Source organism: Natator depressus, chromosome 2 (assembly GCF_965152275.1).
Source record: "Natator depressus isolate rNatDep1 chromosome 2, rNatDep2.hap1, whole genome shotgun sequence".
NCBI classification, from domain to species: Eukaryota; Metazoa; Chordata; order Testudines; family Cheloniidae; genus Natator; species Natator depressus.
The window spans coordinates 206,337,540-206,357,714 of record NC_134235.1 but is presented as its reverse complement, the minus strand read 5'-3'; the positions used below and the strand labels follow the sequence as shown (position 1 = coordinate 206,357,714).

Here is a 20,175-nt window from a genome sequence, read left to right as displayed (position 1 = left end):
CAGGAGATCGAAGTTCAATTTCATTTTCTGCCACTGACTTCCTTGGCAAGCCATTAACCTCTGCACTTCAGTTCCCCCATACAAAAGTATTGCTACCTCACTGGAGAGCCGAAGCTAAATTAACCCCATCAAATGAGTCATATATAGACTCCAGTAGTCCAATGACCTACTAAAAAAATTTTTAATTGGTTCCTGTTATTATTTACTATTTCTATTATGGTAAAGACTATGGACCTCCGAGAGGGATGAGGGCCCCATTGTACTAACAAATAACACAGAAAGGCCCTGCCCCAGAGAGCGCAGTCTGACAATATACACCAGATGACGAAATAGACAAACAGGGAAGTACAAGGTAGCCCTAGAGACAAGTTATTTTACATTATTAATCACAATAGTTTATCTAGTCTAAGATACTTACAGGACCCACATTACCATAGTACCTGATTGCTTCACAAACTTTAATGTATTTATCTTCACAACACCTCTGAGGTGGAATCTGCGGGTGCTATCCTGACCAGAGGGAGGTTGTCACCATGTGTCCTACAACCCTAGATTGTACCTTACAATAGTTTGCTACTGTAGTTCCCATCCTGGGATGCTCACGACCAGCCTACAAGCATTAAGGTCACACCCTGAACTGTCTGTGCGCTAGACAACCCTAGTTCAGCAGCCCTGACCCCAGCACCCTGTCTACCACACTACAGCCCCACTCAGACTTCCAGCAGCCTTGGTTACAACCAGCAAGATGACCGCAACACACTCCTGATCGCGAATCTTCCCAAAACTGTGTGCTATTATCCAGAGCTCTCCTGGATAGTTCAGAGAAATAACAAGGTTCCTTTAAAGACCCAAAAGTATATCACAGCCTATTAACTTTAAAGGGAAGGGTGTACTTACTCCAGTTAACACACCGTAGAGTTAGTTTATAGTAAAAATAAAACAAATTTTATTAACAATAGGACATAAGTTAAGTGATGCCAACTAAAGGGAATATAGTTAGAAAGGGTTACCAGCAAATCTAAGTGAAAACATGCTTCTAAAAGTCTAAAACTTAATCTAGCAAGTTACAGGCTTTGTTCAAGACAGTTTCTCATTCTTCTTCCCAGCCATGGCTAACTTCCTTCAGTCAGGATCTTCCACAAAAGTACAAGGTGCTGGCTTTCCTTTTCTTCTTAAGCTGAAAGATCTTTTCCTAAGCAGGTTTCTCATCTATATTCAGTTCCAAAGACTTCACCCCCTCCCCACCCTTGGTTGAAAGACCCATCTTTCTTAGCTTGCAAGAGCTCGGTTGCCTTGTGTGTCTAGTGATGGATGCCAAAGGTGGCTTCTGTCTATGCTCATATCTTCCAAAGTTCAATGACTTTGTTTCAAAAGGCAGGATGACCTCATGTTGTTCTTTGCTTCCTATGGGCTTCCCATCCCCCTATATGTAACTGGAGTTTCCATTGTTTTGATTCCAGCATGCTTAATTTACACAGGAGACAGGTAAATAGTTGCCTTCTCTCCTGTATGGGAGGGAAACTTTTTCTCCCTGTTTTCCTGAAGAATTTAAAACATAACATCATTAAGTATCCATATGTCCTCAGATAGTGGTAATACATACATTTCATAACGATATTATCACTGGTGAGTCATTAGTTTTCATAAAAGACCTTAGTTTATACACTCTTATAATACAGTAATATTGTATACAATCCATTAATTCAATTGCTCGTTCACCTGCACATCTACCAATGTGATATATGCCATCATGTGCTAGCAATGCCCCTCTGCCATGTACATTGGCCAAACCAGACAGTCTCTATGCAAAAGAATAAATGGACACAAATCAGACATCAAGAATTATAACATTCAAAAACCAGTTGGAGAACACTTCAACCTCCATGGACACTCAATTACAGATCTAAAAGTTGCAATTATTCAACAAAAAAACAAAACTTCAAAAACAGACTCCAATGAGAAACAGCAGAACTGGAATTAATCTGCAAACTGGACACCATTAAATTAGGCTTGAATAAAGACTGGGAGTGGATGAGTCATGACACTAACTAAAAACTATTTCCCCATGCTAATTTTCCCCCTACTGTTACTCACACCTTCTTGTCAACTGTTTGAAATGGGCCTTCCTGATTACCACTACAAAAAAGGGTTTTTTCTCCTGCTGATAACAACCCACCTTAACTGATTGGTCTTGTTAGAGCTGGTATGGCAATCCCCATTTCTTCATGTTTTCTGTGTGTATATATATATATATATATATATATATATATATATATATATATATAAAGACCTTACTTTCTCACGACACACAGGGTGTTTCCTCTTCTCCCCTTTTAAAGTAACAGATAAACTACATTGACCTAAAAAAGCCAGAAGACTATATCCTGCTCCTTTTGAGGAAGAGGTGATCTGAGACCTCTGCAGATTCTTTGCACTTAATTAAATTTCCCCTAGGGCCTAGAGCAGACGTATAAACTTTTCAGGAGGTAATTAGAATGTCATTTCTTTGTTTTTCTTCCTTATACAGATGTGAACTAAAGCAGATGTGAACTAGGAACTCCTGAAAGTCCCTGAATTATCCAAATACCTCTAAGTGATCAAGGTGCAGAAGGAATTAATGGGTGAGATCATCCTCATGTGTACAGAGCCTGTGTGAACTGGTTTAACACAGGTGACTGAGGAAGGGGTTGGGCTAAGAGGGGCAGAATCTTATACCGTAACTGGGGCATCAACCCAGAGCTGTTTCCAGGCTGAAATTTAGACCCTACAGTATGCCATGGACACCCACCATTGCTGCTTAGATAGCACAACCTGGAGGAGTTGGGAAACCGTTTTTTAAAGTAAACTAACGTCAGGCAGAATTGCCTTAGCTACAGTATCCATCTTGAATCTAAATTGCCAGAAAATTAATAAAGTATATATAAAAAATTATCAGTGAGAAATCAGTCATGTATCCAGGTCTACATACCTATCATTATGTATTGATCAACATTTTTAATGAAAAGCTTGTGATGACAAGCTGTTTAGGAGGGACCATCTTTAATTATATCTGTATACAGTATTTAGTACAACGAGGCCATGTTCTCTGGCTGAGGCCCTGAGGTGCTACCTCCAAACTATAAATGTCATAATAAATGTTGTGTTTTATGTTTCACAATAATGCCCTAGAACTAGGGAAGGTGAGTGTGACAGTGGGGAATGCTGGGATTGTGGAGGTGATCTAGGAAACTTCAGAGTGCTGTGCCATCAGTTTCCTCCTCAGCTCCTGATTTTTAACCAATATTGGAGCAGAAGGATTTTTTGTTGGTTGTGGTGGTGGAGTACTAATTATGTCTCTATTTAAAATGTAGTAGCTTACTCTATCAACTAAAATTGGTATAATGGGCTAAATTCTGCCCTCAGTTACACAACTCTAACCCCGCATGGGTTGCATGGTTGTAACTAAAGGTAGGATTTAGCCACCAAACTTTTAACTCTGTAACAGTTGTCCAACACCAACCAGGTCTGGGTACTGCTGTGAGAGGCACCCAAGAAAGGAATTCTATCTTCCTGGTATTTGCCTACTATCTCAGGGGTGGGTGTGTTAAGCCGAAAACGGTATCTATTATTTTACCATTGCCATATGCAGATATATCATTTTGAGAGTTGCCACACATTGTGGTATTTTCAGCTTAATCACTTCAGGAAAACAAGGTGTAACTTGTTTTTTATTAATGTTATAGTGGGTATATTCCAGTTGTAACCAATATTCCCTTTAAACAGATACCACCCTCCAGTCTTGCCAGTTAGGACTGATGCTCAGTTAACTCTACTTGACTGATGCTGCACTCAAGTGATTAGGCCCTTCCCATTAGCAGCTGCCTCTTGGAAGGGCAATCAAATACAGCGACATTCTGGAACAGCCTCACAATAGGAATTGCTGGGACAAGCAACTTAATTTTCAGAGAGAGCTGGACAAATTTATGAGTGGGATTGTATGATGTGGTTGGTTAGGGGATTTGGCTTCCCAGCCCTGAGCGTCCCTTCTGGTTCATGTTTTATGTTCCTAAAATATCAGGCTTAAGGGCATCAGCTGGTCACCCGCAGGGATTCCCCCCCCACACACACACACACACATTTTATTCTAGTGTTTATCTCCTTCCTCTAAAGCATCAGAGATGGCCATGGCTGGAGATGGGGCACTGGATGAGGTGGGCCGCTGATCTCAGGTGTTACTGAGAATTTTCTTATATGCTTAGCCAGCTGGCTCTTGCTCACATGCTCAGGGTCTAACTGATCATCATATGTGGAGCTAGGAAGGCATCTTCCCCAGGTCAGATTGGCAGTGAGCTGGGGGCGGGAGGTGGTTGCCTTCCTCTGCAGCATGTGATACAGTTCTTGTGTTAGAATCACCAGGGTATATCTTATTAACTCAATTCCTTGCCATGCCTGGTGCACCTCCATGCCTCCTACTCTCTGCCTGTGACAGTTTAATCTCCTGAGGGATTTAATACTTTGGTCTAATTTCAGTTGGGGTTTAATGCCTGGGTTTTGGTGGCCTGTGATACACAGCAGGTCAGACTAGATGATCTGGTTGTCACTTCTGGCCTCAAAGTCTGACATTTTGGACCTGAAGATTGTCTATTTCTAACCAAAGATGATTTGTAAAATTAATTGAGTGGTTTCAGAAAATAGAACACCTAAAAAGGGAAACGGCATTCTTCCTTCCAAAGCGCACACTTTCCTTAAATCATAAACAAAACAGTCTACAGCAGGGGCGGGCAAACTTTTTGGCCTGAGGGCCTCATCGGGTTTCGGAAATTATATGGAGGGCCAGTTGGGGGGGCTGTGCCTCCCCAAACAGCCCGGCATGGCCCGGCCCCTGCCCCCTATCCAACCCCCCTACCCCTGCTTCTCGCTTCCTGATGGCCCCCACAGGAGTCCTGCCCCATCCAACCCACCCTGTTCCCTGATGGCCCCCCTGGGACCCCTGCCCCATCCACCGCCCCCCCCACTCCCTGTCCCCTGACCGCCCCCAGAACCCTCACCCTGACTGCCCCCCGCTGCCCCATCCAACCCCTCTTCTCCTTCTTGACTGCCCCCCAGGACCCCTGCCCCGTCCAACCACCCCTTCTTCCTGACTGTCCCCAAAACCCTTGCCCCTGACTGCCCCCCGCCGCCCCATGCAACCCCCACTCCTTCCTGACTGACCCCCCGGGACTCCTGCCCTCATTCAACCCCCCTGTTCACCGCCCTCTGACCACCCTAACTCCTATCCACCCCCCTGCCCACCACCACCACCCCAAACTCCCCTGCCCTCTATCCAACCCCCCCACTTCCTGCCCCCTGACCGTGCTGCCTGGAGCACCAGTGGCTGGTGGCGCTACAGCTGCACTGCCCAGCTGGAGCCAGCCACGCCACCGTGCAGGACAGAGCACCGGGTCAGGCTGGGCTCTGCAGCTGCCAGTGGCACAGTGAGCTGAGGCTGTGTGGGAGGGGGAATAGCAGGGGCGGGGGGCTAGCCTCCCAGGCCAGGAGCTCAGGGGCCAGGCAGGAGGGTCCCGCGGGCCAGACGTGGCCCGCAGGCCGTAGTTTGCCCACCTCTGTCTACAGTATTCTACAGTAATGGCCCAAAATACTGCAGAGACACTACTGTAAACTATAGTGTTGTGGATCACGACAGTTAAATACTGAAGCTTTATTTATAAGCTTATGTCCGTTCTAGTTGCCATCGCATTTATTTCAGTCCACTATTAGTTCTGTTCAACTTTTAAATAATTATGGTAATCTTTTACTTATAAAGGAGGTTTAAAAAAATAATGCAATTTGCTGTGACTTTCCCTGGTCTTCTACCAAGTGATAAGTGGGGCCCTTATTTCTCACCAGGTTACTGCAGGAATTATTTGCCAACTCTTCCCTTTCTTCTCCTCTCACTTTCCCTTTGCTTCCCTGGTTTTTACTTTTTAAATTTGCTTATTAACATTACAGCTGGTCAAAATTGTTTAGATAGAACATTTTTCTGTCATAAAATGCCATTTCATCAAAATCTAAACTTTCTGTGGGACTGTGTCAACCCTGACAAAATTTTGTTTTGAGGGGGGAAAGCATTTTGATAACGCTGAACAACGTGTATTTACAATGCCTAGCACAATGTGGCTTCAACCTTGGCTGGGGCTTCTACACACAAAAACAGCAGACTAATTGGGGACTGAAGAGTTCATAACATTGAAAAGTTCATAAAATTGAACATCTCACAATGACAGTAGCTACAGTGTGCGTTGCAGCATGGTGCACTGCATTCCTTTCTTCTTGTCCTTCAAACCACAGCAAAATATTTTCCAACACACTGAAGGCCTCAAAACGTGAAGGGATGTCAACTTGTTCTTCATCAAATCACATGCATGCTGTGATTTTCTACTTCCTCCCCCCAATCACGGGGAAGGGCGGGAAATGATTCCTGTAACTGGCTGTTCATCAGATTGATGGTCATAAAATCAAGGTTCTACTGTAATAGTAAAACGGCCTGATTTTCTGATGTGCCAAGCACTCAGCAACTCCTCGAGATTTCAAATAAGAGTTGTGGGTGCTGTGACAGGGTCGGGCCAGATGGCTAACGGAGAGTTATCGAAAGCAGATATCTTAGCCCCAGGTTAAGTAGGTCCCTTTTCCCTGGGTAAGGTAACAGGGAAGGTTCCAGAACAATCAGGAACTTTCTGGAAACAATTAAGGCAGACAGGCTGATTACAACACCTGCAGCCAATCAAGAAGCTGCTAGAATCAATTAAGGCAAGCTAATCAGGGCACCTGGGTTTTAAAAAGGACCTCACTTCAGGTTATGGTAAGTGCGAGGAGCTGAGAGTGAGAAGGCGTACTACTGGAACACTGAGAAGTACAAGCATTATCAGACATCAGGAGGAAGGTCTTATGGTGAGGATAAAAAAGGTGCTGGGAGGAGGCCATGGGGAAGTAGCCCAGGGAGTTGTAGCTGTCATGCAGTTGTTACAGGAGCCGCTGTAAACAGCTGCAATCCACAGGGCCCTAAGCTGGAACCCAGAGTAGAGGGCGGGCCCGGGTTCCCCCTAACTCCCTACTTGATACCAGAGGAGTTGAACTGGACTGTGGGTTCCACCAGAGGGGAAGGTCTCTGGCCTGTTCCCCAATCCACTAGGTGGATCGGCAGAGACTGTGGGGATTGTTCTTCTTCCTTTCCCCATGCTGACCAGTGATGAGGCTAACTGAGTGAACGGCAGATTTGAGCCACGAAAGTGGCCAAACTGAGGGCTGCCGTGAACCTCTGAGGCGAGAAAATCTGCCAATAAGCGCAGAACCCACCAAGGCGGAGGAGGAACTCTGTCACAGTGCTTAGCATCTTCAGACTTCTGGTAAAGACTTTCCTATTTAATTCTGCTTATATTCTTATATGGCATTCATTGCTATAGTATCTGAGTTCAACCATGACCACAACTAAATCTATGGCCAGGTCTACTCTTGAAAAGTCTTTGCCAGTAAAGGTATACCAGTATACTACACTGGCAAAACGCTCCTAGTGTGGATGCAGGAGTTGTTCCTGTGCCTACTGAAATGGCAAAAATCCCACCGACTCCACTGGGATTAACACAGCTGGGGACAATCATGTATTTGTGATTCTCACCTTTTCCCCCCCTGCTAAGATCTACAGCCACAGACTTCTGAGCTATGGAAGCCAAGGAGTTTAGAAACTCTTAGGAAGAGTCAGTCCCTGTCCTAGTTTGCTTTATACAATGCCTAACCTAATGGGGACTGAAGCTGAGTCCTGTAATAAACTTTACAACAAAAAAATAATGTAATGAGAGCGTGGGGCCCGAGAAATAAAGAGACTTGCGGTATAGAGTTTTGAGCAATATCTAAGTCCAGCTGTAAAGTAAAAGGTGGTGTGGTGAAGAAAGCGAGGGGAAATGTTACCTTTTCCTTCAAAGGATATTATAAATTTCTACCCCGACCGTTTGGGGCGGGGGGGGGGGGGGGTGGATGAAGAGAAATCATCAAACCGGGCCCATTTCTGAACTCTTTAATCAGGCGAAACTACCCCTGGTTTCGCTGACTTTCCAAAAACCCTAGGCACTCAGATTCCAGCATGCTGAGGATATCAGCACCCAGATGGTTGGGAAGATAATTATGGGATTTTGTTTTTGCACAGTGGAAAGGAATAGGGGAGCCCCAGGGCATGTGAAGTCTGCTTAAGTTTTACCATAGCAACTGATAGAGGTCCCTACAAGTATGAGCTTTGGGGTGCGTTTCTGAATCAACTCTCTGAACTTTTTAGAAGACGTTTAAAATCATTTAAGCAGGAAAGAACCACAATTGGAAGTTTAATCCTTCTACCCATTTCTGGTCCACCCAGCGGCATGTCATCACCAGAAATGGTTTTCTTGTTTTGGGGCAGGGGGTAACTGTGGGAAGGGGGTCACTGACAGGAGATGTGGAAAGGGGGCCCGAGCGCATTACCTTGAAACCTGATCCTGCGGGAAACAAGCGAGCTGGAAACTGGGCGGCAGGAAGCAGCCTGCTGTTTTGGGGCAGGGTAAAGCGGGCATTGAGGTTTAGGGAGAGCAGCGTCTGGGACACACCCACCCCGGGGCGTCTGCCTTGGCTCGTGCGCGAAGGCAGGTGTGGGCACTCGGCGGACACCCCTGGTCTGGGAGCAGCGGGCAGGTGAGGCGGGCTGCGGGGGGAAGACTCGGAACCGCTAGGACGGGGAGAGTCTCCTGCCGAGGAATCTCTCCCGTCCCCCGAGAGAGGCTTTACCCGGCTGCCTCCACAGTCACCCGGGCCAGAGCGATGGGGACGCTCCAGCCACCCTGGCGCCAGCAGCGTGTCTGAGCAAACCCCTCGCCCGCCTCAGGGGCGCTCCCCGGGCCGCCGCACGCGCCTCCGGGGCGGGCCGTGAACTGGGGGCTGCTCGCTCCATGGCCAATGGCAGCGCGGAGTGACACGCGCACCAAGGGCGCGCTGGCGGGGGAAGCGAAGGGGTCCTGGCGCTGCGGCAGGGCGAGCGGCTGGTGCCGTGGTCACTCTGAAGCGGGGGGATGCCACGGGTGACCGTGTTGCTGCTGCTGCTCTGACGCATCTCCCAGGGGGCAACACCTCTCTCCAGGAGGCACTGAAGCTGAGAGATCCTCAACTATAGGGTCACTAGTTCTACCTTAGGTTGCATTGAAGCTGAGGGATCCTCTATGGATCCCCTTAAAAAACAGGTGCTACTTCTGTATGCCACTGACCAGGAGGATCCTTCTGGTTTTTTTTATTTGTCTGTTAGTGGCTGCATGTAAATGTCATTAGGGACCAGGCTGTCTCTAGAAAGTCTGTAGGTACATGGCAGTTGAGGCGATCCTGTAAAGTTCTTTGTCTCTGTGCCTCTTTCTGTGCTTACTTTAGAGCTGAGGGGACGTTGCAGTTGTAGAAAACTCTCATTATGGTTCTATTTATGGCTATATTGAAGCTGGGGAGACCCAACAGGGGGCCTTGTGTCTTGCACTCCCTGTCCCTCCTTTCATCTCTCTGTGGCAAGAAGTAGGTTGGTTTTGAAAGTGGCTGTGATAAATAAGCACATAAATAAGTGTAATCCCTTTTTACAATGGTCATTTGCATCTGTATGGTTGTCCTGGCAGTAATCTATATCCACAGGAGTTTGTGGGAGTGTCCAAACTAAAGGTGAGACTACTGGCCATTACAAAGTTGAAAGGTAAACTGAAATAAATTAATTCTAAAATCCAGACAGCAACATACACTAGAAATTGATCTAAAAGGAAGCTGAAGGGTAGAATAAGGATTTTGCACACAATGTTCTTGTTTAGATGTATAGGACAGCTTTAGTTTTGTTTAATTTTTAACATGCCTCGAGAGCTGTTGGACCCAGATTCAAATGTATTGTTTTATAAACATACGTACGTGCCATATAAAGGAACAAAACCCTGGGGGTAGAATGTTGGTCATCTGTAGAATGTTGGTCATCTGTTTTCTAAGAATTCCACCATTATTTAATTAATTCACAATGCTTTATCCTTTCCAAGTATTATTTGGATCTTTGCACAGTTACCATGATCATGATATAAATGGAAAAAATACTTTAGTCAAATACAAGTTAGTGGGCTCCATACAGAGGTAACAGGGTGAAATTTTATGGCCTGTTTTATACAGGATATCATATTAGATGATCTAATGGTCTCTTTTGGCATTTAAAATCTATGAAAGTGGTTAGCTGAGTGTGACCAAGGAACCCCTTGGTGCCAACTGACATAGGGCACAGGGGATGCACAGGTTTTGCAGTGGTCAGATATATGCATATTAAGTTACTAAATGGTTGCCTGTAAGATGTCTATCAAGAGCCAGTAGTCTACTAGCTAATCATTTTGCAATGTATGGGTGGATAATATTTGAGGAGTTATGTATCTGTATTGGAAACTATGATCTCAAAGCCTTGGAGTTAAGACAGGTAACCAAGACATCATGTCTTACATAGGTTCCTTTTAAGCAGGAGGTTTCAGACATATTTCCTCTGTCTGGTCATGTGTGTATTGGCCATTTTATGTCTCCTGTGGATGCCTGTTTGCACACTGAGCCTGATACCAGTTGAAAGAATGCAAAATCTACCAGATGTTCAGGAAGACATAAACAGCGGCAAGGGATCCTGTTTATGTGTCCAGACAATGGATTGTGGGGGAATATCTGGGAGTGCAGATGGACACGCAGCACCTTCACCTAGGAGACAAGCTGACAGCATGTCTTCTCTCATGGAAAAGGGTTCATGCCTGGAAGGAAAGCACTGGGGAGCAATCATTTATTAGACATGAGAGTATTTAGTTAATTAAGTCTAGTTTCTAGAATGTGTGTTAGGGTTTATTTTATATGTAACTATTTGTTTCCAATAGTTCTGCTGGCTACCACTTGACTATGTAGTGCCACTCCCTCCCACCTTAGCAAGGGGGCTCTATCCCAAAGGAAGAGACATACCTTTTGGGCCCCTGTGAGGTCCGCAACAGAGTCCTGTACTGTTGACTTCCCCAGCAGCAGGAGGGAAGGGGAGTAGGATGCAATGGTTACCCTGGCAACCCTCCTTTTTCAACCAATTGGAGGTGGAGACAACAGCAGTTCTCAGAGGCCAGGAGACAGCTAGGCAAACTGCAAGCAGTCGCTGACCCTATGGAGAGCCCTGGAGGCCTGGGAAAGCAGGAGGAAGGCTATGAATAGCTCAGCTTTCCCTCCAGGTGGGAGAGACCAGTTGGGAAGCAGAGGAGAGAGCAGGTCTGCCTGCAGTTTGCCAGCACAGCACTTCCAGGCCCACAACTGGCCTATCTTGTAACCCCAGCCTGCAAAAAAGCCCTAGGTTAGGACAATCCTCCTGTCACCACCTGCCAGCAACTGGAGGAGACAGCCTGTCTCTCCTGCCATTCACTGCCTCCAGCCTGCCTGCCCTGCAGCCAGCCCATACCAGATCCGGGATTTTGGATCCAGAGGCCTCACCGGCTTCCAACTCAGCCCATGGGTTTGAAACTTTAAAGACTGTCAGCACTGTTTCAGAAGAGAGTGGTTGGTTAGTCCATTTCCAGTGATCCCTAGGCAGGACCCACTTGCCTGAATCAGTCTCCTGACCCCTCAGCCAGAAATGGAAACTGAGGCGGTATCCTGTATTAGAGTTATATGGGCAGTTAGATTGTAATTTTTCACCATGAAGGCCCATTGCATCTGCAGAAGGATTTTCATCTACCGGGATCATCAAGACCTGCCCTACCAATTCTCAGTATAATAAAGTGTGTTTCTAACAGCATCTCCTTACAGGCCTGCAGCATGTCTCCACATGTACCACCTGAGATGTGGGGGACAGACTGAACTGGGAGTGGGTATGGGAAGAGACACTTTTTTGTTTAGGAACATTGAGAGTGTGTGTGGTCACGTGACCTAGTGTGCCTCTTGGCAGAGCCTTTAGTAATTACAAAGCATTGTTGATTTCTAATCATTTTAATATTTTCACTGATTGCCTATTTCTCTTTGGTCAAGTCCTTACATAAAGTTTATAGTTCTTGTTTTTAATGTGTGTGCTTGTGTGAGTTTGAATTATTCATGAGTTCAAGTGCTGTAGCCACAGCCTTAGTGTGGTTATCCCTTGTCTCACTGGAAGCACTGCCAAGTAGCTTAATCCTTTAGCATACAGGAGGGCAGGCAGGCAGGCACCTACCAGCAGCACCGCAAAATGAGCCCATGGTGACCGAAACTTTGGAACTGTCCAAAAACTGTGAGATACCCTTCTCCTGTTTGCACTGCATTCAGGTATTAAGCCAGCACTGAAAGGGGGGGGAGGGGATTACATCTATTCTTTTGTTAAATAAACTTTTGCTCGTTTTCACTGAAACGTATCGAAGTGCTGTGTGTTAAGCAAAGAGGTGATCCAAGCTGGAACTGGTAAGCTGGGGTGTACTGTTCCTTTCCAAACAGCAAATCTGTAAATGCTGTGAGTTTGCAGTGGAGCAGGGGCTTCACACTCCAGGGAGATGCTCGGGAGGCCTCAGGGGTTGGAATGTGCCTATTGCTAGGGTGACCAGACGTCCCGTTTTTAAAGGGACAGTTGCATATTTAAGCCTTCCCGCAGGTGGCCCAACTTTTTCTTTAAAAATGAGAAAATACTGGACAATTTGCCATCTCCCTCCCCCATCAGTACTGGCACATAGGCACAAGAACTAGGGCTGCTGGCCTCGCGTGCCCAGGGTCCCGGCTGCTGGCCTCGCATGCCCAGGCCCCTGGCCTCAGCTTTGGGGGGTGGGGGTGGATGGGGTAAGGGGGCTGGCTTTCTGCTGCCCACCCATGATGTGCCCTTTATGTGCTCCCCCCTCGCTGTCCCCTCCCTGCTTTGCCCCCACCCCATGCCCCGCTGCTCCTCCATATGCCTGGGCTGGGAACATCCCACTCCCAGTATTTGTGGAGAACCAGCCCCTGGTCGGAGCGCTTAGCTCACCAACAGCCAGGCTGGCAGGCTCCTTTCTTTCCCCACTGCCTCTGGCTGGGGAAAGCCCAAGACCCTTCGGCTTGAGGCGCTGGCCAGGAGGAGCCAATCCCTGCATGTGCCAAAGCCCTGCACAATGCTGGCATGGGGAAGCCTCTCTGCCCCTCAGCTAAGCTCTGGAGTCAGGGGAAGCGATTTCCAGCCTGTTCATGCCCCAAACCTGCAGGCTCCACATCAGCCCCCAGGCAGGGTCTTAGCACCCTCTTCACCTGACCCCCCCACTATCCTGGCTGCTCTGTCCCCTAGGCACTTTCCTGTGCTGAGCCAGCTCTCTGGCCAGGTTCACTTAAGCCCTTGTAGTCAGGTTCCCTGTGCCTGGTGCACAATGCATCCTTCTGGCTTAATCTGTTCCTGCCCGCATTGTAGCCAGAGGTGGCTGGGTTATGTTGATGACTAGCAGCAGCTTGGAGGTGTTAGCTGCCTTTTTGACACTGTGTTGGCAGGAAGGGACAAGCTGTTTCTATTCACACGGAGGGTGGGGTGGGAAAAGAGATGATCTCTGCAAAGACACAAGCCAGATCATCCCTTCCCCCTGCCCTCCACCCCACAGCTGGAAGCAGCTCCCATCCCTTCCCTCCTGCAAAGTGATGAAAGGCTGCTGCTGGCCACATTCTGGTGTGAACCCTGGCAGAAATCTGAGGAAGGAGGCATGTGACCCTGCATGCCCCGCTGCATGTTGCCTCAGAAAGACGCAGCGCCAGGTACCAGCAGAGGCAGGTCTGTCCCGGGGCCCAAGCCTGGCATGGAGGAATGAGTGTGTGAATAGGAAATAAATGCTTCAGAAAAAGATAAGGTGTGAAAGCCAATGTTAGAGCCAGATAGTCAAGGGGGGAAAAAAAATTAAGGAAGGGCAAATTGACGACTCTGAAGTGGAGGCTGGCACCCTTAAACACAAAATAATTAATTAAATTGAAACAGGACAGAATGACCCCATCCCCAGAGGTGTTTTGGAATGCTAACATAAAAAAAGCCATCAAAAAATAACACCAGCTGAGAAGTAACCGGTCATAAAATGACAGAGCAAAATCCATAAACATCAACAACAACAAAAAACTATAAAAACAGAGTGCTTTGCAATGGGACTTTGGGTTCGTCTTGCCAACAACTCCAAAAGCCTCTGATCGTGACCAACAGAGCCTGGCTCCCCTCTGCAACCAATCTGGCTGGCAACTAAATCAATCCAGACTCTAAACTGGTAACTATAACATCTGCTGGCGGGACTGTGTGCATGGGGTGGGTGGGTGTGTGTAATTAAAAAGCATATGCTAACGGCTATATTCTCAATAAATGTGGCGTATTGCCTTTTCCCCTATAGAAAAAAAATCTTGTGTACTTTTTATAAGCATAACATGGGGGGCGGGGGGCGCGCTAGGGGTGTATGTGTGACCCCTAAAGCCTTAAGGATAAGAAGGTAACTAAAAAGAATCCAGCTATGCAGTATTTCTTGTTAACAGGGGCTCAGTCAACTTGATATTAATTTGAATGTTTGTACTGCATAGTTCCGATTGCCATTGAACTCGCTTGAATACGAGTAATTTTACCAGGTGTCCCATATTCAGCATCAGGAAATATGGTCACCCTACCTATCGCTAACCTGTAAAGAGACAGCAGGGCCTGCACAGGCCTTGAGGGGAGTACTTGTGTTGCCTGTGGCCACTAGAGTTGGGGAGCTGACCCCCCTCAGGCACAGACAAGGCTTTCTCATGCTAAGGGCAGGTGGCTACAGCCCTGGGTACCCCCAGGAAGCAGGCCACATTGTTGTTCTAATTTTTAAAAATTAACATAGCTCTTTAGAAAAATAACTTACCCTGATGTAAAAGTAGCATGTAATGATCAATATTTTTTCTTCCCTAGGAAAAGTTGTTGAAAGGAAACAAATAATAAAGAAACATAAAAATATCTTGATGTGAACTCTTTGAATGGCTATTGTCTCTGAAAGGTTGTGCTATTCTCTTGTGTATGCAGATTTTACCCAAAGTGATTTACTTCTGCAAGTGTAATAACCATACAGCGGAATAACACAATGAAGGATGATTTCATAAATCACACAGAAAAGGAACCACCTAATCCTAGTAAGTTTTTCCGTTAGTTGTTTCTTCTTTTTAATGTTAGGCTAGTTGTTGGAAAGATGTACTCCATTGCCACGAAATTAAAGCCACATTTTGAATCCTGTCTGGTAGCCATGAGGGATTTCTATGGAAAAACAGATCAGCCCTCCCATCATCCTCCACAACTCATGCTTCTCTGGCTATTAAGCTTCCTACTGTGGTGTCTTTACCCAGCAAGAATGGACCCTTACTGGGGATCTATGTGGAGGAAACAGCATTCAGAAAAAATTCTTAGCTAGCACTGAATCCATGTATTCTCTTAACTTAATCATAGCACTAGCTGGGCGTAGCTCTGTGTGGCCTTCTACCAACTTCAATGACCCTGGTGCGCCCAGTGAGACACTCTAGTTTAAAAATAACTAAGGCTCCCATCCTGCGAGCATTTATGCACATGAGTAGTCCCATTGAGTTTCAATGTGGCTGCTCACATGCCTAAAGTTATTTACAGGCATCAGCAATGGGGTCTAAGTGTGCAAATGCTCCATTATGTGAGTCAGGAGCCAGTTAACTGCATTTGAATTGTTCTATAATCAAAACAAACATAATAGTGTCCTGTAAGTCTCTACAAAGTTGTTCTAAAAACTAGTGATGGAAAACACAGTAGTTATAGCTCAAGTTGAGATAGAATAGACAGCTGGTGTGTTGTGACAATCTTTTATCCTGTAGTTCAGTCACCTCACTATTCCATTGTGATTCCTCTGTCGGTTTCTTTCATCCACGTGTTACTTCTCATCTTATTCTTTGATTATAAACTCTTTTGGGCGGAGAGCCTCTTGCTTGTGTTTGTACAATCATAGCACAATAGGGTTGAGGCCTGTAGATACTACTGAAATACCAACAAATAATAAGTATGCCTGTTGCACTTTAAGGCCCCAATCCTACAAAGGCATGGTCTACACCTAAAAATTAGGTCCACCTTGATACATTTCTCAGAGGTGTGAAAAATTCATGCCCTTGCGAGACATCGGTAAGCCGACCTAATCCCCAGTGTAGACACCATTAGGTTGACAGAAGAACTCTTCCATCAACCTAACAGGTGGTTTCACTAATCCCTTCCATCACTGTAGTAAGTGTATAAGCTACAGCAGCATAGCTGCAGCTGTGCCACTGTAGCACTTCTAGTGTAGACATACACTTAGGCATACACTCAGTTTTTGCAAGACTGAGGCCCAAGTTAGTCTTTAATGACTTCCCTTAAAATTAGGTTTTTGGGCTGAAAATGATGTTTGTTCTCAGCTTGGATGTGATCTTTGGGGAGGAAAACATTGAAAGTTACTGAGCTGTTTCAAGAGCATGAGAAAAATGTGGTTTTCCTGCTTTTTAAAAAAAAAAAAAAAAAATCAACTGTTTTGGTGCTCCGATAATTCAGAAAGGGATTTACTGTGCTTCATAAGAAGCTGGCTTAAAAGACCTTAATATTTGTGAAAGCAAAACCTACTTTCTCCTCCACAGAATCTGCAAGTAATGGCTATGACAATCCTGCTTTCCAACATGATGAAAAACCTGAGCAAAATGACGAGTTAAAGAACGAGAAAAAGTAGGGGTTTCTTGATCTTAATACGCTGTTGAATTTCTTGCCCTGCCTTTCAAGAAAGGGCCTGGATTAATTTTGCATTAATCTCTTTAGAAAGAAAAATGAGACGTCAAAGGAAAAGATGGTTGGCATTTTGAAATTGGTTAGTGCATAGTTTATTGGCTTGATTTATATTTCACATTGTTCCTTTTCTTTGCCTGTTGTACATTATGGTAGCAGACCAATTTACAACCACAATACTGCATTTCAAAAGTGAAGAAAGAGGTCTGAGCCAAATTTAGTATTGCCGCACAGCCATTTTTGTGCGTTGATCTCAGGCTTCCCTCTTTAAAAATATGGCCTGTTGTGCATAACTGCCAGTGCTTGACAATGTTTCAGCACGAGGACGGAGTGAAATTCACCCTTGTTAAGGACTGAAGTGAACCATATGTGGTAAGTAGGTCCTTTCCCTGGCTCTCTTGGCTGGAGATAATTTTACCATTCATGCACAATGTCTCATGAATTATCCAGGGAAACAAGTGCTGTGTTTTTCTTAAATGTGGTAACTGCTACATACCTGTTTCTATTTGTAGGCAGCAGCCAAATGTTTGTCAACTACCTATTCTTGTTTACATTTTAAATGCGCTGAATAAATATGTGAGGTAGTAGACTGCACACAGGGAGGCAGTGAGTTGCACAGGTGATGTTATCACTTTATGAAAAAATGTAAGATTAGGGGATTCATCCTGTCATTCTGCCAACATGTCCTAACTCCCTCAGTAAAAACTGGCCTAAAACTGTGTGTACGCTTTTTCAAAGTGCATCCCAAGTGTTGTGTTTGCCTTCACAGTATCTAATTCATCACTTCATAAAGTGTTTTGGGATACCCAAATTGCGAGCGGTGCTATGTTAAAAACAAATCCTATTCTGTGTGTCTTAGTAGGATATTGTCACAATTATGTGACTTTGTCAACCTTCAATTAATTCCTTTTTCTTTATACTCATGTAGTTTGGGTATGCCGATTGGCTGGATATCATTTTGATGATGATAGGCTTAATTGCAGCTGTTGCAAATGGAACAGGGATGCCACTTCTAGTCGTTCTCTTTGGAGGTATGACAAACCGCTTTGTGACGATTGGCCAAGCAGTAAATATGTCTTCAGGTAAAGTTTGTTCAACTTCTGAAAATATTTGTTAGGGTCTCTTATTTACTGGATTGGCAGAGGTTCAGAATGGAGTGCTGCTGTGGTGTTAAAAGCCATGAAGAGCATAGTGAATTCTGAGCAGTCCTTCCTTTTTACCCTGCTGTATAGTACAGTACAAAATAGACACTTGATAAATTACAGAGCAGTACATTTGGTAACTGTAAAATGATTTACTACTTTCTATAGTTTATAGTTCATCCATGGAATTCACTGTCCCAGGAGGTCACCAAATAAAGTTCTGTGACTGGATTTTTAAAACAACAAAATAGGATCGTTAACACTATTTTGCCTCTATATGAGCTAAGCTTATGATAAGGGCAATCATAACTTACCTTAAAATATATGTGCTAACCCCTGGAAGGGGTCTCCTATTTCTCCCAGGTCTGAACAGTTTTGCACATTTGGTTAGGTGCATTATTAGTGAAATTTACCCTTTTGCAGACAGCCAGCAAAAGGCTGAGCCACCACTTGGACCCCACTTGGGCCCAGTTTTGAGGCTTGGGTGGAACCTAAGTGGTGCATAAAAGTCAGACTTATGGTGTCTGCATGGATGAATTTTGCCTTATGTGAGGTAGAAGGGGGCGTTATCAACTTCTGAAAAATCAGATATTGGCCACTGTTGGAATCAGAAGGTCAGATCAGATGAAGCTATGATCTGACTAGTGCCCATTGACGTAGTGAGCTAAATCCATGACATCACTCTACAATAACTCTCTGAGCTGACTCAGAAGTCTGCCCTGTTTGATCCTCCACTGGAAGGATGATGGCTACCATGAAGGTTATAAATCGACAGAGCTGTTGCAGGGAGTGTAGTGTCATGCAAAACGCGCATAAGATTATGACCTAAAACTGCCATGATTTGTTTTGTGCCTGTTCTAATAAAACTGAGCATTTTTATTTGTTACAGTTAATCTTTCAGCTGTGATGAATAGTAGCTCTACTTGTCCACCAATTCCAGGTTTGGATATAGAAGCTGAAATGACAAGGTAAGAACCTCTGCAATTATTTTCATAAGAATAGCACAGTGTAGTTTCTATTTGTTTGGTCCATTAGACCGTAAGCCACATTTGGCCTTCAATTACATCCCATTGGCTTCAGCAGGGTTAAACGTGACCTGATGTGTCTGTCTTCTCTTGCAGGATGCAATTGACCTTATGGACTTTTACTGTTTTACTACAGGTTTGCCTACTACTATGTGGGTATTGGCTTTGCTGTAATAATACTGAGCACCATCCAGGTCTGGACATTTTTGACCTCAGCTGCAAGACAGACAGCAAGAATCCGACAAAAGTTTTTTTTCGCAATACTTCACCAGGAGATGGCTTGGTTTGATACCAGCCAGATGGGAATGTTGAACACACGACTGACAGAGTGAGAAGGCTCTATTTATCTATGCACTAGAAACATGAGCCAAAAAGATGACTGATGTTTACCTTTATAGAATTAGCTACAGGGAATTTCCAGGAAACCTTTTTAACTATGACCCAAAATACTACTGCTATCTGAGGGAGGAATTCCTTATCATTTTTCACTTCATTTTCAGGTTTTCAGTGACATTTCCATTGTGAGGGCTTATGCTGTGAAATACAATATCCTACTCATCTGACATTGTCTTTGTAGTGTCTGAGCTATTTTGCAAACTACTGTAGATAAACAGCTCTGCTGTTTCCAGCTAGTGTACAAACACAGAAAACCCTGACATTGTATGAAATGAAACTGCACTCATAGTGCCCATAACTATGTTATCATTTTGAACCTGATCCAAAACCAATTAAAATAATTAGGAATCTTTGGATCAGGTCCCTTGTGCAGGGATTCAGAGGAAGGTGTGATCCAGGTATGCAGAGTTTCTCCACATTTAATTTTTGCAGAGAGGGATATGCCCAGTTTTTTGGAAGAGGTGAGTCCTGAAGGGAATGAGAGAGGCTTGATTTCACCAATCCTAGCTCCCACATATGTAAATAGCAAGAGAAAATTAGTGTGACACACAATAGTTTTCCAAATAATAATTTACTAACACTGTGCTTGTCACTGTATAGGATGCAAAATGGAGGTGTTCCTTGCTTCAAAGATCTTAAAATCTAATAACAAAATTGAAGACGATAGGATACATAGGGGAACTTGGAAGAAAAAGTAATGAGGTTTTGGGGGTAAATGTTTTTGTTTTTGCATGGATTATTCCTTTTGGATATTGCATAAATGAATTGAGTCATGTGTGAAAGAAGTCTATCTAGAGGTTACAGCACAGAAAATGAGTTGTGATCTGCTAGTTCCTAGACCCACAAAGAGCCATTACTGCTGCTCAGTACCCATGTCCAAAATTTCTACTACCCAATG

General features: G+C 44.8%; 1 protein-coding gene across 1 annotated transcript in view; it reads left to right on the top strand.

Moving 5' to 3' along the window:
• The first annotated feature begins 8,553 nt into the window (after nucleotides 1-8,553).
• Nucleotides 8,554-20,175, top strand: part of LOC141983088 (ATP-dependent translocase ABCB1-like) — a 59,779-nt gene continuing 48,157 nt past the window's right edge. The window contains exons 1-7 of the mRNA XM_074945801.1: nucleotides 8,554-8,670; nucleotides 14,978-15,084; nucleotides 16,573-16,657; nucleotides 16,748-16,796; nucleotides 17,643-17,796; nucleotides 18,746-18,824; nucleotides 19,018-19,209. Of these exons, the coding sequence (XP_074801902.1) occupies nucleotides 15,036-15,084; nucleotides 16,573-16,657; nucleotides 16,748-16,796; nucleotides 17,643-17,796; nucleotides 18,746-18,824; nucleotides 19,018-19,209 (608 nt within the window). The 5' untranslated portion in view covers nucleotides 8,554-8,670; nucleotides 14,978-15,035. The remainder of the gene's footprint in view (nucleotides 8,671-14,977; nucleotides 15,085-16,572; nucleotides 16,658-16,747; nucleotides 16,797-17,642; nucleotides 17,797-18,745; nucleotides 18,825-19,017; nucleotides 19,210-20,175) is intronic.